This window comes from Strongylocentrotus purpuratus, unplaced genomic scaffold, assembly GCF_000002235.5.
Source record: "Strongylocentrotus purpuratus isolate Spur 01 unplaced genomic scaffold, Spur_5.0 spur5_scaffold_16, whole genome shotgun sequence".
Taxonomy (NCBI): Eukaryota; Metazoa; Echinodermata; class Echinoidea; order Camarodonta; family Strongylocentrotidae; genus Strongylocentrotus; species Strongylocentrotus purpuratus.
This window is the reverse complement of record NW_022145601.1, coordinates 34,890,559-34,903,638: the sequence shown is the minus strand read 5'-3', so window position 1 is coordinate 34,903,638 and position 13,080 is coordinate 34,890,559. Positions and strand designations below refer to the sequence as shown.

Below are 13,080 nucleotides of genomic sequence, written 5' to 3'. Positions count from 1 at the left end.
ATGTTTGTTATATTGTTGTATTATGTGACTTGATTTGCCAAATAAAATAATAATAATAATAAAAGATAAAGAGACCCTGGAGTAATGCGTAGAAAATCCAAATTAAAATTACAAATTAATTGATTATGATACAAACAAATAGGATGAATATCAATTATTTCAACAATGGATAACAACAATCTAGTATGGCAAAGATAATTGAGTGCAAATGTCAGAGATTACAATAAAGAGAAATAGCAAATAATAACGTACTACCACACGCCTCTTCTGGAATGATCACAGAGATGAAGATAAATTACATTTCTCGTAATTCTGTTTACAAGCTTAATTTCTTTTTTTTTCCAGCGAGATAGAGAAGCAGAGGAACTCGCTTAACAATTTTTCCTTTTTTCCAAATTCGTGAGAATTTTTTTTTCCACTACTTGAAAAACCTTAGGGGCGACCGCCCCTGCCCCACCCTCCCCTGTGACGCCGCTCCTTTGTCAAGGTACTGAGTTTATCATTTTCCCCTATAATTATGAAACAACTTATTACTCTATAGCTTCAAACTTAATTCTTTATAGCTTCAATACTAATCCTTACGATGACGTTAGTCTATGTAGGAATTTTCCAACATGACTTGTACCATTGGGAAGAGTCTGAGTTTCTGCGGTATTTTGTATTGCAAGATAGACGCGTTACTATTGGCTAAGATGTACTTCTGGAGAGCATCGAAGGCATTAGGACGAACGGAGTAAACCCGTGGATGAGAGATGAGACCTTCCCGACGGAGACGATCAAAGTCACCATTACGAAGACGAAGCTCCTCGTCGATCTGTGAGAAGACATTCCAAGGATCAAACAAAAGAAAGCAAAACCATAAATTATCTAGACAAATTAAAGAAAATACAATTAAAAATAAGATTTAATATAAACCATAAGCCTTGTTCTATAGGCCTAACCTGTCACGTCTTTATGTTGTATCCATCTGGTATACATCTTTGACAAACTTGTAAACAAATCGCAAACCCCTGAACATAGGCATAACTACTGTAAAACACGAGCTTTCTCTTAACAAGCTTACTCCAGTTGAGATGCTGTCGTACCAATTCTTCGTAAACTTCCCCTAAACAACATTTGACATTAGCCTTCTATGTAGGCATATTAGCTTAATTTGTAGGCATATTAGCTTAATTACAACTTTGGTAGCTGTAAAGTAGCATTACCTATGGCGAAATATTGATGTTTAAGGTCAAGATACACACGGAGCAGTTCTTAAATGTATCTAACAATAAAGAGATAACCTGGGTATAGGCCCATACACAAAGCCTTTTTCTGCATAATGCATATTTCTTAATGTTCAAATAAAAATGCTTGACTAATACCATGATCTTCTCATCAGCAGACAGACCAGTGGAAGACCGAGATTCATCGCCTTCAATCCGGATGAAAAAGAGATAGTATGGTGTGGTTTCATGCCCAGCCAGTTCTGGAGAAAACGACAGAAACTTTATTTTACAAGTGGTTCCTGGATAATGTATGTATAACGATGTGATAGTTACACACCAAACAAATCATTAATGGAATATCATAAGATATTGCGTTGAGAAAAATATATATACATGTACACGGAAGTAATATAGTAATGGTGGAAGTAGTAGTAGTAATAGTAGTAGTAGTAGTAGTAGTAGTAGTAGTAGTAGTAGTAGTAGAAGTATTAGTAGTCTTATTAGTAGTAGTATTAGTAGTAGTAGTAGTAGTAGTAGTAGTAGTAGTAGTAGTAGAAGTATTAGTAGTCTTATTAGTAGTAGTAGTAGTAGTAGTAGTAGTAGTGGTAGTAGAAGTATTAGTAGTCTTATTATTATTATTATTATTAGTAGTAGTAGTAGTAGTAGTAGTAGTAGTAGTAGTAGAAGTATTAGTAGTCTTATTATTATTATTAGTAGTAGTAGTAGTAGTAGTAGTAATGGTAGTAGTAATGGTAGTAGTAGTAGTAGTAGTAGTAGTAGTAGTAGTAGTAGTAGTAGTAGTAGTAATAGTAATGGTAGTAGTAGTAGTAGTAGTAGTAGAGGTAGTAGTAGTAGTAGTAGGCCTAGTAGTAGTAGTAGTAGTAGTAGTAGTAGTAGTAGTAGTAGTAGTAGTAGTAGTATAGAAGTAGTAGTAAGTGGCGGGTCCAGGGAGGGGGAAAAAACAGGTAAAAACACGTTAATTTTACCTTTATTTGAAGACGGCCTCCCTCCCCTGGTGCTCAAGAGCGGGGGGGGGGGGCGATTTTCAATTGTTTGGAGGTAAAAACTTATTCACCGGCTGGCTGTTTCGCCCCTAAATATTTTCTCACGAATATTGGGCCCCGTTCCTGCCGCCGGCTGGATCCGCCCCTGGTAGTAGTAGCAGTAGTAGTAGTAGTAGTAGTAGTAGTAGATATAGTAGCAGCTTCATGAAGTGGGATTAGTTGTCCTAAGTTCAATTTATTTTATTCCATTTTACTCCTTGACCCATTTTAGAAGAAAAAAAATTACACAAATTGACTAGAGGAGAAAGTAGGGGGGGGGGGTATATATTTAAGAGTATTATATCCTCACCAGTATAATCATCGGGAACGAGCGTACTTTCTGCTACGACGAAATCAACGAGAGACACACCTTGCCAGCGAGCTGTAGCTGCTTTAACAGCATCCTCTACGACACGTTGATCAAGTTTTTCATAGATCAGATTCAGCATCTGTCCCGTTCTTAATTCAAACAAGATTCAAACAAAATAAAGCAAATTAATTCCAGTTCAAAAGGATGAAACTTCGTTCTGAGAGCTGTAGAGAATGACATTATACAGGGTTAATGGTAATACAACGCTTTGGGAAATTCTGAAATTGGCTGGATGGTGATTCTTTACAATTTTGATATATTTGGATGCCCCTGTGGATGTATTATAAACACTAGAAATTTTAGCCCTTATAACACTTCTGCCTTCGAGAAAAATTGAATAACAACATTTACCGGTGCTCCCGGTAAATTTTAATCAATTTTAATTAATATCTCGACCTTGAGAGGGAGCTATACAACATAAAGAATTTATTATTTACAATTTCACCACTTTAGACTCGATTTTGACGGCGACAACGATCACTGAATATTGTAGGATCGCATATGCTTCCAATATGTTCATTTGAACCAAAATCAAATGACCCCAAACCTAAACCAGTCATTGTATATTGTAAATCTTGTCTAGGCATTATTTAGACGAGGGATTTTTGTCTATTTGAGTAGTTAATATTTTTACTTTAAATTAAAACGATAAAAGGTCTATACAGCTGTCTCAAAAATTAAAGAAGAAACTCTCAACAAAGAATTAGCAACTGAACACGTACCATTATAATATAGAATAATAATATCGATTATTTATAATGCGCCAACTACTAACATTGGGCACATAGTTACAGTAAATTGTTAATACTTTTTACTATTTACTTTTTAATATTTAATACTTTTTTGTTGCCCTTTCCAAAAAACAAGAAAACGTAATGCATCAATTAACAAAGTATGAGAATAAGTAACGGCATCATGTTGTACAGCTATAACCATTATACCATATAACCATCCAAATTGTAGGTCTCTGACCATGATGAAATAAACTATAAATGTTCACCAAAAAGGAGAGTGTGATCATCATACCAACCTGTACATGAACTGGAAGAAGGGGCAGTTTTCATAGAACCCTGTAATTTGTATGACATCACCAAGTCGATAACGATACAGACATGACTGTCCTTGAGTGAGAACGACCTCGTAACATTCTCCTTCTTCCACCTCGTCAAGAAAATAAGTCTTAGGCTGACTTTGACCACTGGAAAATAAACACAGTATTGATTATCAGTCTTAACAACTGGACTAAAGTGGACATGACCTAAAGTCAATGTTTGTATGGTCGAGATAACATTCATACAAAGGTTACAAGAATATAACGTTCAGAAGCAACCATTAAGGTATTATACGCAAGTTGATTAAGGTACTGGAAATTTAAATTGCCTTGGGATGCATCGACAAGAGCAACAACTAACCTATGAACCATCACACACCAGGGAAACAACAGGCCAAAGGAACGAAACAACAATGTAAGAGGGAATTACGACGAAGGGGGGGGGGGGGGGCGTGGTAAAGTTGATGGTAAAGTCGACATCGTGGACAACGTGGACTTATATATCTACAATTGCATAACGGATGATGCGACTAGGGATCAATAGCTAAATCTTTTTTTTTTAAATAGGTTTTATAATAAAGTTTCTACTAAAATATACTTACATATCATCCTCTCTGATAAACTCTGCCACTGTGTCTGTTGGGAAGGGTAAATAAGCGACCTGGTTCATTCTTGCTGGACCTAAACAGACTCCAAAGAATCCCTCTGAACATGCGTAACCTCCACTCATAATTTTCACGCCTAAAGTGTATTGAGTTAATAAGAAAATATGCATCACACACTGTCTACAAATGAGATCAAAAGTATCATGGAAAATAACTGTACTAATATAATCACCACTATGATTTAGTTAAAAAAACGACTTAATTGATCAACGAGATATAAACAAAGATAACAAACCCTTTACAAACCCGCGTTACAAACACTACGGAACATGATTATGTGTTGTATTTCATGATGTAGATGGCTTTACATAAAAAAACAGAAAAGTGATTGTTTATCAAGGCTACACAATGGTTGTGTCATTATCATTAAAGCGTGGGGGAGACCGGGGCAATTGAAACAAGGGGCAAATGTAACAGAGATGTTACAATTTATTTTACCCCGTCTCCCCTACCTGATACTCAATCCATATAGCGTATATTCTCACCTCGAGCAAACTTGCTTTCAATCTTGGGCCAGATGTTTGTCCGATCAATCGCAATGACTACCTGAAGACGAGGCCAAATCCTCTTGAGAATCCCAGAGAATCCTCTCTTAAATTCTTCTTTCAGTTCTTTTGCTCTTCCAGGATCTCCGTTACCTAACGCAATAAGCAGACTCTTTCGAATATCACCGGGTAGTGAGAGATTCGCGTTGATGGTACCATTCTCTATGTCGAATAGGATCTCTCTCCAACAGTTCTTTAATTGCTCCATTAAATTCTCCAGAAAGGTTAGAAAGGTCATCTGAATCACCCCAAGATCCCTTTCTAGTAGTCCGAATAGTAGATGAATATAGTTTGCCTCGTAGATGGTTTGCAGACGGAGACCTGGTCCTGGTGTTGTGAATAGTCCTAGAAACACATCTGGTATAGCCGGAAGGGTTGCTATGGTTTCCACTCGGGCACCACTTGTAGTCTTGCTCACATGAGGTTGAACGTAGAGATAGAGTCGCCTTTGAAATAGTCCTAAAGACGGAGCGTTCTCACGCAACGAAATATCGGAGACAGCTCCAAGAGTCTCAAATATGGCCAGCTTGTTGACATAAGGGATGTGTTTAGATTTGCCAGTTGTTCCTGTTGTCCGCGCGTAGGACGTTGGGGTTTGTCTGGTAAGGACATTCTTTTCTCCATCCATCATCCTATCGACATAAGATCGATAGTGTTCATATGTTGTCAAGGGATGGGCCCTACGGAATTCATCAAGGGAATGGATGTCACGAAGGTTGAAACGTTTACCGTATTCAGTGTCGCCATTCTCCTTGATGATCTTCTGAAGCAGTTTTTCTTGGAATTTACGCGGTGTCTTCCAGGCTTCTATGGCGCGCTTGAAGCTAGAGGGTCCAGTCAACTTCATAATAGCTATCACAAGGAGATTGCCATTGAAACCAAGAAAGGATTGGTGAGAAGATGGCCGATGGCTTAAAGCCCAGAAATAGATTAATGAGACTCCCATGGACAAGGATCCACCAGTACCTGTTTGATTGAATGATCGCGTACATCATTAGTGCTAAGGAATATGAAATGACGGACTTCCTAAGCTAATTTATTATTATAATTATTGCTATTGATTACAAAACAGGCTTAAACTAAAATGAATAGTATTTTCTAAAAATGCAAGCTGTACTTGTTGTTGAAAATGATATATCAGAGAGAGAGAGAGAGAGAGAGAGAGAATATAACTGTGCACAACATGCTAATCGACTGCTAGTCTATATGCATGGCTATCTGAAAGTTTTGTATGTATTTATTTATTTATGTTTTATTTATTAAAATTAATAAAACAGTGGAGCTAGTCCGATTCAGTTAAAAGAAACTGCCCTCCACATGATACAAACAAAAAAATAAAATAAAAGAACCAAACATGAATTAAAACATCAATATAATTCAATATATAAAAAAAAACATGGAGCGCACGTGGGATGCAAGGCGAGACCATGCCCGCTCCACCCCCAGTAGCCAGATTGTAAGTTTTTTCTATTTTATAAAGTATGTTAGAGAACTGTTTACATATTTCCTTGAAATTGTTTAGTCACTTGCAATTTGGACGGACAATGGCAACTTATGAAAAAACAAATTTCCGGTGAATGAAAGGGATCATTTTTTGTATTCTGTTTTAAATTAAGGTATGATATTTGTAAACGGTTTTGGGTGGTATGGCGAGTATCATAAAAAAAATGGGTCGCATAACAGACAATGGTTTCAGGTATTGTGGTGGATAATCATTCCAAATCTTATGGACTAACAGACACTAAAAAACCATGCAAGCCGATAAATGCACTGTGCGCTGATAAGACTGCCGGAGCTAAAGCTAGGGTAATAAAGTCCAAAGCTCTTTGGAAGCGCATAGAGATGTTATTTCATGACGTATTATGCGCTATACAAGAACTGAACTATTATTATTATTATTACAAGCAGCATCTAAGAAATTTTTGATATTTAATTATTTCTTCAACAGATTGCCAATTTTAGGGTAGTTATTTAAGTTCATTGTGAAGTTGAATAATCTGTATTAAAAACCAAACGAGCATATCTATTCTTTAATTTCTGAAACCGAGTTATATTAATTTCCCCATACTGTACAACAATAATCTGATATCAATGCAAAATATAACTGTTTCAATTGTTTGTTTTGGGTCAAATGTTTGGTTCTTATAATATAAACGATGGAACGTGAGACTTTACTAGAAATAAACTGAATATGTAATGTCCAATTTAATTGGACATTGAATTGGACCCGCTGCCTGGCTATTACGTGAATTTAGTCGTCATTAATCCAAGGTACCTCTGTTTGTTTCCGGCGAACCATGACATGCGTGTTTATCACTTACTCCCTGAATCGCGGCTTTAAAGTTCTGCCAAAGATGACCAACATCCTTGTCAGATTCATATATTCAGACCAGACTATTTCATTTAAATCTTCCTTAACATTTTGTTTGTCAAAAGTTCCAAATGTTCGAAACCTGCTTATTTGAGATTTTAGTAATGACATTTACCAATTTATTACCAAGTAAACCAAAGAGTGACCACTGATTCCAATGGTATGAACCCCTGATTTGAAACAAGTTATTGCATCAGAAACCAGCATTAAATCAATTAATGTTTTACTATTGGGGGAAATACGGGTATAGTCATTGATCATTTGACGTATATACTGACATTAATACGCAATTCATTTATTCTATCAGATAAACGGTTGCTTGTCATCATATTACAATTTAAGTCACCCAAAATAATAATGTAATATGTGACAGAAAATATCTTGTTCAAATATATTAAAGAAAAGAGTTGCATCACTGGATGGTTTTCTATATAATACTCCCACAAAATAGGAGCTGCTTTGGTGACTTTTTATTTCTAACCACAGTTCAGTCTCGTCACATTCCAAATCTTCCCTTCTTAAGAAAGATATTTTTTTTCTTTATGTAGCAACCCATTCCTCCTCCAACTGACCCTCTATGTTTACCTACTAATTTATATCCAGGCACACAACCAGCGCTCAAAATACACGGGGGCGGTGGGCGATTCGCCCCCGTGAGCTACAAAATCGCCCCCGTCAGGTTGCTCACGGGGGCGATTGCAAAATTAGAAATCGCCCCGGTGGAATTATAAAATAAAGATAATCTTTTCTGTTATAACTTTATCATAATATTGAGTTTCAATTTTCAAACCTTAAACCAATGAAATGGAACTAAGATTAGCGTGCAAGATTTCTCGTTTTATGAGTAGGCCTATTATTATCGATTCAGCTCGCAGTGCATGCAGTGCCGCCGTCAGGAGTGGTTATAGGCCTACTGCGCCGTTAGTAGCGGTGCGTGTGCACGCTGCCGCGCCATTTCTGCTGGAGCTGGAGGCGATCGAGCAAGGGCAGAAACATGGTCATGGCCTGGAGAAGTTTTTCGTTGTCAGCAAATAATGAACCTCGACCAGTAAATCAATATTAGGGACTTTTAGATTTGCACGATGAGAGCGTGGAGGCACTGCCAGTGCTTAAAAGGACGTAACACGTCCACGTCCACGTCCACGCAAATCTAAAAGTCCCCTTTGAGGAGAAGAGGAAGACCAAAATGTCGTGGAATGATATGGTAACATGGGCAGATCTACGGCGGGGGGGGGGGGGGGGGTTAACCCCCTCCTCCCACCCCCCGGCCCCCTTGGGCTGCCAAGTGAAAATGTGATATTAAAGCGGGGGGGGGGGGGGGGGATTCTGGAGAGGAGGACTACTAATCTATTTTATTTTTTTCAGGGGGCGGGGGGAAGTGAAGCGCCGTTTTAGCATGACTTTCTTTTTAACTCCTACTTTCACCTATCTCAGATAACCCTAAGTTTTTGGTTGCTGCTTTATATGGAGTTGATAATGCATGATTAAAATAAAGAGAGAGAGAGAGAACCACCATCATTTTGCAATGGTTCAGAGTTCATGTAATGTACATTTGAAACCATTTCTTAGCGTCTCAACTATAAAAAAATAGCAAAACTATTTTTGAGGAAAAGCATTATACTGAATAAAATAAAAAATAATAGCTTTATATTGGATCATACTAATATAATATAATAATAATAACTTTACTTATATAGCGCTTTTCATAAAACATTTATATCAAAGCGCTTTACAATATTGATACAATTAAAACTTAACAGAGTAATGACAAGAAAACAAATGAATGAAAGTGAAATTATGAAACATAAGATAACAAGGTAAGGTAACAATATAAGAACTAAGTAACAATTTAAGAACTAGGTAACAATTTAAAAGCTAGGTAGAATATGCATTTTCCATTGATACGGGCTAAAGAAAATGTGGTATTTGTATAGAGGTATTCCAAAATGACATTCTGATAATCAACATTTGTTCTGGTATCATTATGTATATACGCATAATACAACCGATTTTTATGATTTCTTAACGTGACATAGCTTCTTCTCCCTCTGCAAACAAAACAAAAAACAAGGTTATTTAATAAAAGGACCATGCGACAAATAATCATTGTGATTCAAATCTTCTTTGCAAAAACGACTTTTACAAATCTCAGCCATGCAATTCTGCCACTGTGCTGTAAGATCACTTTGAGATTAGGAGAAGTGTATTATGTAATGGGTATTTTAAATTGAACGGAACGTCTCAACTCAGTAAGCATGGCTGAGATTTGTAAAAGTTGTTTTTACAAAGAAGATTCGGGTGAATAGCAGTGCTTATTCAAACAAATATTTGCATCAATTTGAATCACAATCATTATTTGTCGCTTAATCCCTTTTAATGACCATGTTTTCTTTTTCGTTTGCAAGGGGAGAAGAAGATATGTCACGTTAAAGACATCATAAAGATCAGTGTTGTATGCGTATATATTATATACACAGGCCAGTAACAGCTATGTAGCTTGTAAATTTGTAAGAGGGAAAATGCTGATTGAAATGATAATGATGAAATAGCAAATAATTGAGGAGTATCATAGGTACCAATTCAATGGATATTTGTATAAAAAAGAGCCCCCGTGAGAAGGCTCACGGGGGCTCTTTTTTTCGGGGGAAGAGCCCCCGTGGACAAAAAATTAATTTGAGCCCTGCACACAACTAATTTCATTCATACATATTATGTCATCGTTTAACCATGTTTCGGATAAACTGGACAATTCATATTTATTACTTGTCGAAAAATACTGAACATCGATCACCTTATTCCCTAAGCTTCTGATATTAACATGGGCAATATGATATTCGTCCCTTTTTCATATGGAAATTCACCATTCCTTGTTTCTCCTGTACGTATACTTTTATCATCTTTATCACAATTTGTGTTTTCTGCAGCTGTAAATGACTCATCATTTTCGTTATTAGCATTATCCCAAAATGGTAGTACCTGTAACAAACATTTATGGCATTGCCAATCTACAAAGTCCTCGAGTGGATCGTTATATTTACATAATGGGATTCTGTCAAACTTAATGTGAAGCCATTCTCCACACTGTCTACATACGAGAGCTTTTTGGTTTCGTTTCACTGGCTTACTACAACAAACACATGAATACGTAATCCCCATATCAAAACATGAAAATCAACATTAATTTAAGTAAAGAAAAATATAATACCATTAAGATTTAAAAGTGTTAACAAAAATTCTTTGTAAAAGATGCTAAGAAGCTAATTGGAGAATATTTATAGTGAAATCAAATTAGAGCTGATAAAATCGAATTGAATACGATTCATCAAAGAAAGATTTTTCTATCAAAATCAATACAATAATAACAGTGTCGAAGCTGAAAATTACGACATGAAAGTTCTGCTTATTGGTCAGCTATTTCATAATGAATGTTCTCAGTTCTTACCTAATAGAAGACATGTCCACACTGCATTAGACCAAGCTGAAATCAGAAGATACCAAGCACTTACATGAAGACATAACGCTACCAATAAAACCTGCAAGTGAAGACCCCCAAAGGCCATTTTCACATTCAAAATTATACTATATAAAGCGAGCACTACGGAGAAATTAGTAGTGGGTTGATCGCTCCCTGTAAAACTTGGTCTGGACATGGACCTACTACGAAGGTATGAACAACTGATCAATGATCTCAGATTGCAGCTATTATAGCGGACCAGGGGGTTTCAAGGTCTTTTTGAAGGAGGAGTAACATTTGGCGGGGGAGGGGAAGTGGGTTGTGTTAGTTATTATGAAAAAATAATGAACCTATGAGATCTACTGAAGGCATTATATAATTTAAGGCGTTTAGGGTGATTCTTTTCCTACAAAAAAAACGTCTACAGATAGTTATAAGGCTCATTTATATATTTTTAGAGAACAGATCATATAGGAGAAGAAGCCTTTAAGCGTGGTACAAAGGTCAATGGAGTGGTCGTAATGAGCCAAGTAAATACAGCTATACATACATATATATCTATACAGCCGATACCGTTGAAACCCAAGCGTCTATATTGCGGTTTACTTGACTTCAATTACCACCCCTCCTTGTGTGATATGGACAGGACCCGCGCTACGTTTTTTTCAAAGTGGAGGGGGGAGGGGGGGGGGGGGGCTAAAATATAACAAACACATTTTTAATGTAGCTCATGATGTTATATCAAATTTAAAACAACTACGCCATATTTGTTTAGTATTGGCAATTTTTATTTTGAATTTTTCTCAGCAGTTCTAGCATTTATTGATACTTCACTTGTTTTAAATACGATGCCCCTACATTTCATCATTGATTTCAGGTATTTCTATATGCATTTAGAGTTTCTGCTAGCCGCTAGCGTTTTACGCCCTATAATACATTTTAAAAAATTGTTTGTATTTAGCGAATAAAGTAAAATAATACGGAGCTGAAAAAGAGGAAAGGAATGGAGAGGGTTTTTTAATAAAAGAAAAACTTACAATTTAAATTCTGTTTAATATTATGTTGAGAAACATGAAGCTCATTTTTTTTAGGTTAAGTATTATTCTGAAAAAGCAATGCTTGTTCTCGTTTTGGGGATGAAATAACTGTGTAGTGCGGTAATATCTTACTATTATTATGTGATTGTGATATATTGTAGTCATACACATTGCGAAATTATGAACAATAAATTATATTGTATTTATGTTCGTTTATCAAATGATCAAAAAGTTTTGTTATAATTATGTTTGTATAAACTGTGTTATGTACGAAAAATAATTGGAGTTTTGAGAAACAAAATCAATTATTGCAAAAAAATTATCACAATTTGATATTCAATGTGACTATTCATCAAATAATTTCCATACTTTCAGAGCCTAATCGAATCCAATACAAAATATTATTATACGAAAAGGGATGATACGTTTTATGCTAAGTAGCAATACTCTGGAGTTTAAAAAGTCTTGAACGTGTATTCTAAACTAATAATATATTTTGTCAAAATATTTTTTTTTCTTCATTTGCTTTATCAACAGATGGAAGTTTCCCGTTTCGTTGTCATGGTTTCTTTGTGTTTCAATAATCATTTGGATAATTGTCAGTATACTATTTCATGCATATTGCGCGGTTCTCTTTCTATTTTGACTTTTCATAATATATCCCTTTTTGAAGAAGCAAAGTGAACAAGAGGGGAGAAGGTGACGGAAGTGACTACCCCCTCACAGGTTTTTGAAGTTTTGTTGTATTAAAACATTACATTCTTAAGCAAAACTATAGTGTGACTTCCAAAACACCTCGACACCATCGACGACAGAACTTGACAAAACATATAAACATTTGTTTCGTCATATGTCGCCATTATAACTCATTTATCATGAAATCATCCTTTTAGATGTAATAAACTTCACCTCAGTGAAATATAATACTGCAACCCTAGTTCACTTGTTTGTATTAATTCCTATTGTTATTTGCTTAAACCAAGATAAATTGTCATACAATTTGATCTATAATACTCTGTGGGTCTTTCCACACTTGTTACAATTAGATAAACCATTCAATTCCTTCATCGTATATGAACTGAATAGATTGTGATTAATGTAAAAGTCTACAGGCCTATACCTTCATAATCATAACCTTGACATAACAAATCAAATCATGCACTGCACCAATGTTTCTAGTGCTGCATGGTAGTAATATTGTCTCTCTTTTGTAGAGAGTATGCACACTCATTATAATCCAACTGAGCTACAAACTCCATAATATGCCTCTTATAATTTCATATCGTTCATCTTTACTTTGATAGCTAAACAATACCTAAACGTAAATGCCAACATA

The 13,080-nt window shown here is 35.8% G+C and overlaps 1 protein-coding gene across 1 annotated transcript; it reads right to left on the bottom strand.

The window, feature by feature from the left end:
• Positions 1-295: 295 nt before the first annotated feature.
• On the bottom strand, positions 296-10,936 carry LOC100889852 (4-substituted benzoates-glutamate ligase GH3.12). The gene is made up of 7 exons (XM_030987352.1): positions 10,696-10,936; positions 4,823-5,848; positions 4,275-4,413; positions 3,652-3,819; positions 2,562-2,710; positions 1,365-1,468; positions 296-814 (listed from the first exon to the last, which is right to left on the bottom strand). The coding sequence occupies exons 1-7, from the start codon at positions 10,901-10,903 to the stop codon at positions 590-592; spliced, it is 2,019 nt and encodes a 672-aa protein (XP_030843212.1). The 5' UTR covers positions 10,904-10,936; the 3' UTR covers positions 296-589.
• Positions 10,937-13,080: the final 2,144 nt, after the last annotated feature.

Bases quoted from the DNA above. Each gene is read 5' to 3' on its own strand.
- LOC100889852 (XM_030987352.1), bottom strand. From the start codon at position 10,903: ATGTCCAGACCAAGTTTTACAGGGAGCGATCAACCCACTACTAATTTC. The intron at 3,820-4,274 runs GTAAGTATATTT...TTTATTTTCCAG, and splicing joins TTTATCAGAGAGGATGATAT to TGGTCAAAGTCAGCCTAAGA. The intron at 2,711-3,651 runs GTTGGTATGATG...GTTTGAATTAAG, and splicing joins TTCTTCCAGTTCATGTACAG to AACGGGACAGATGCTGAATC.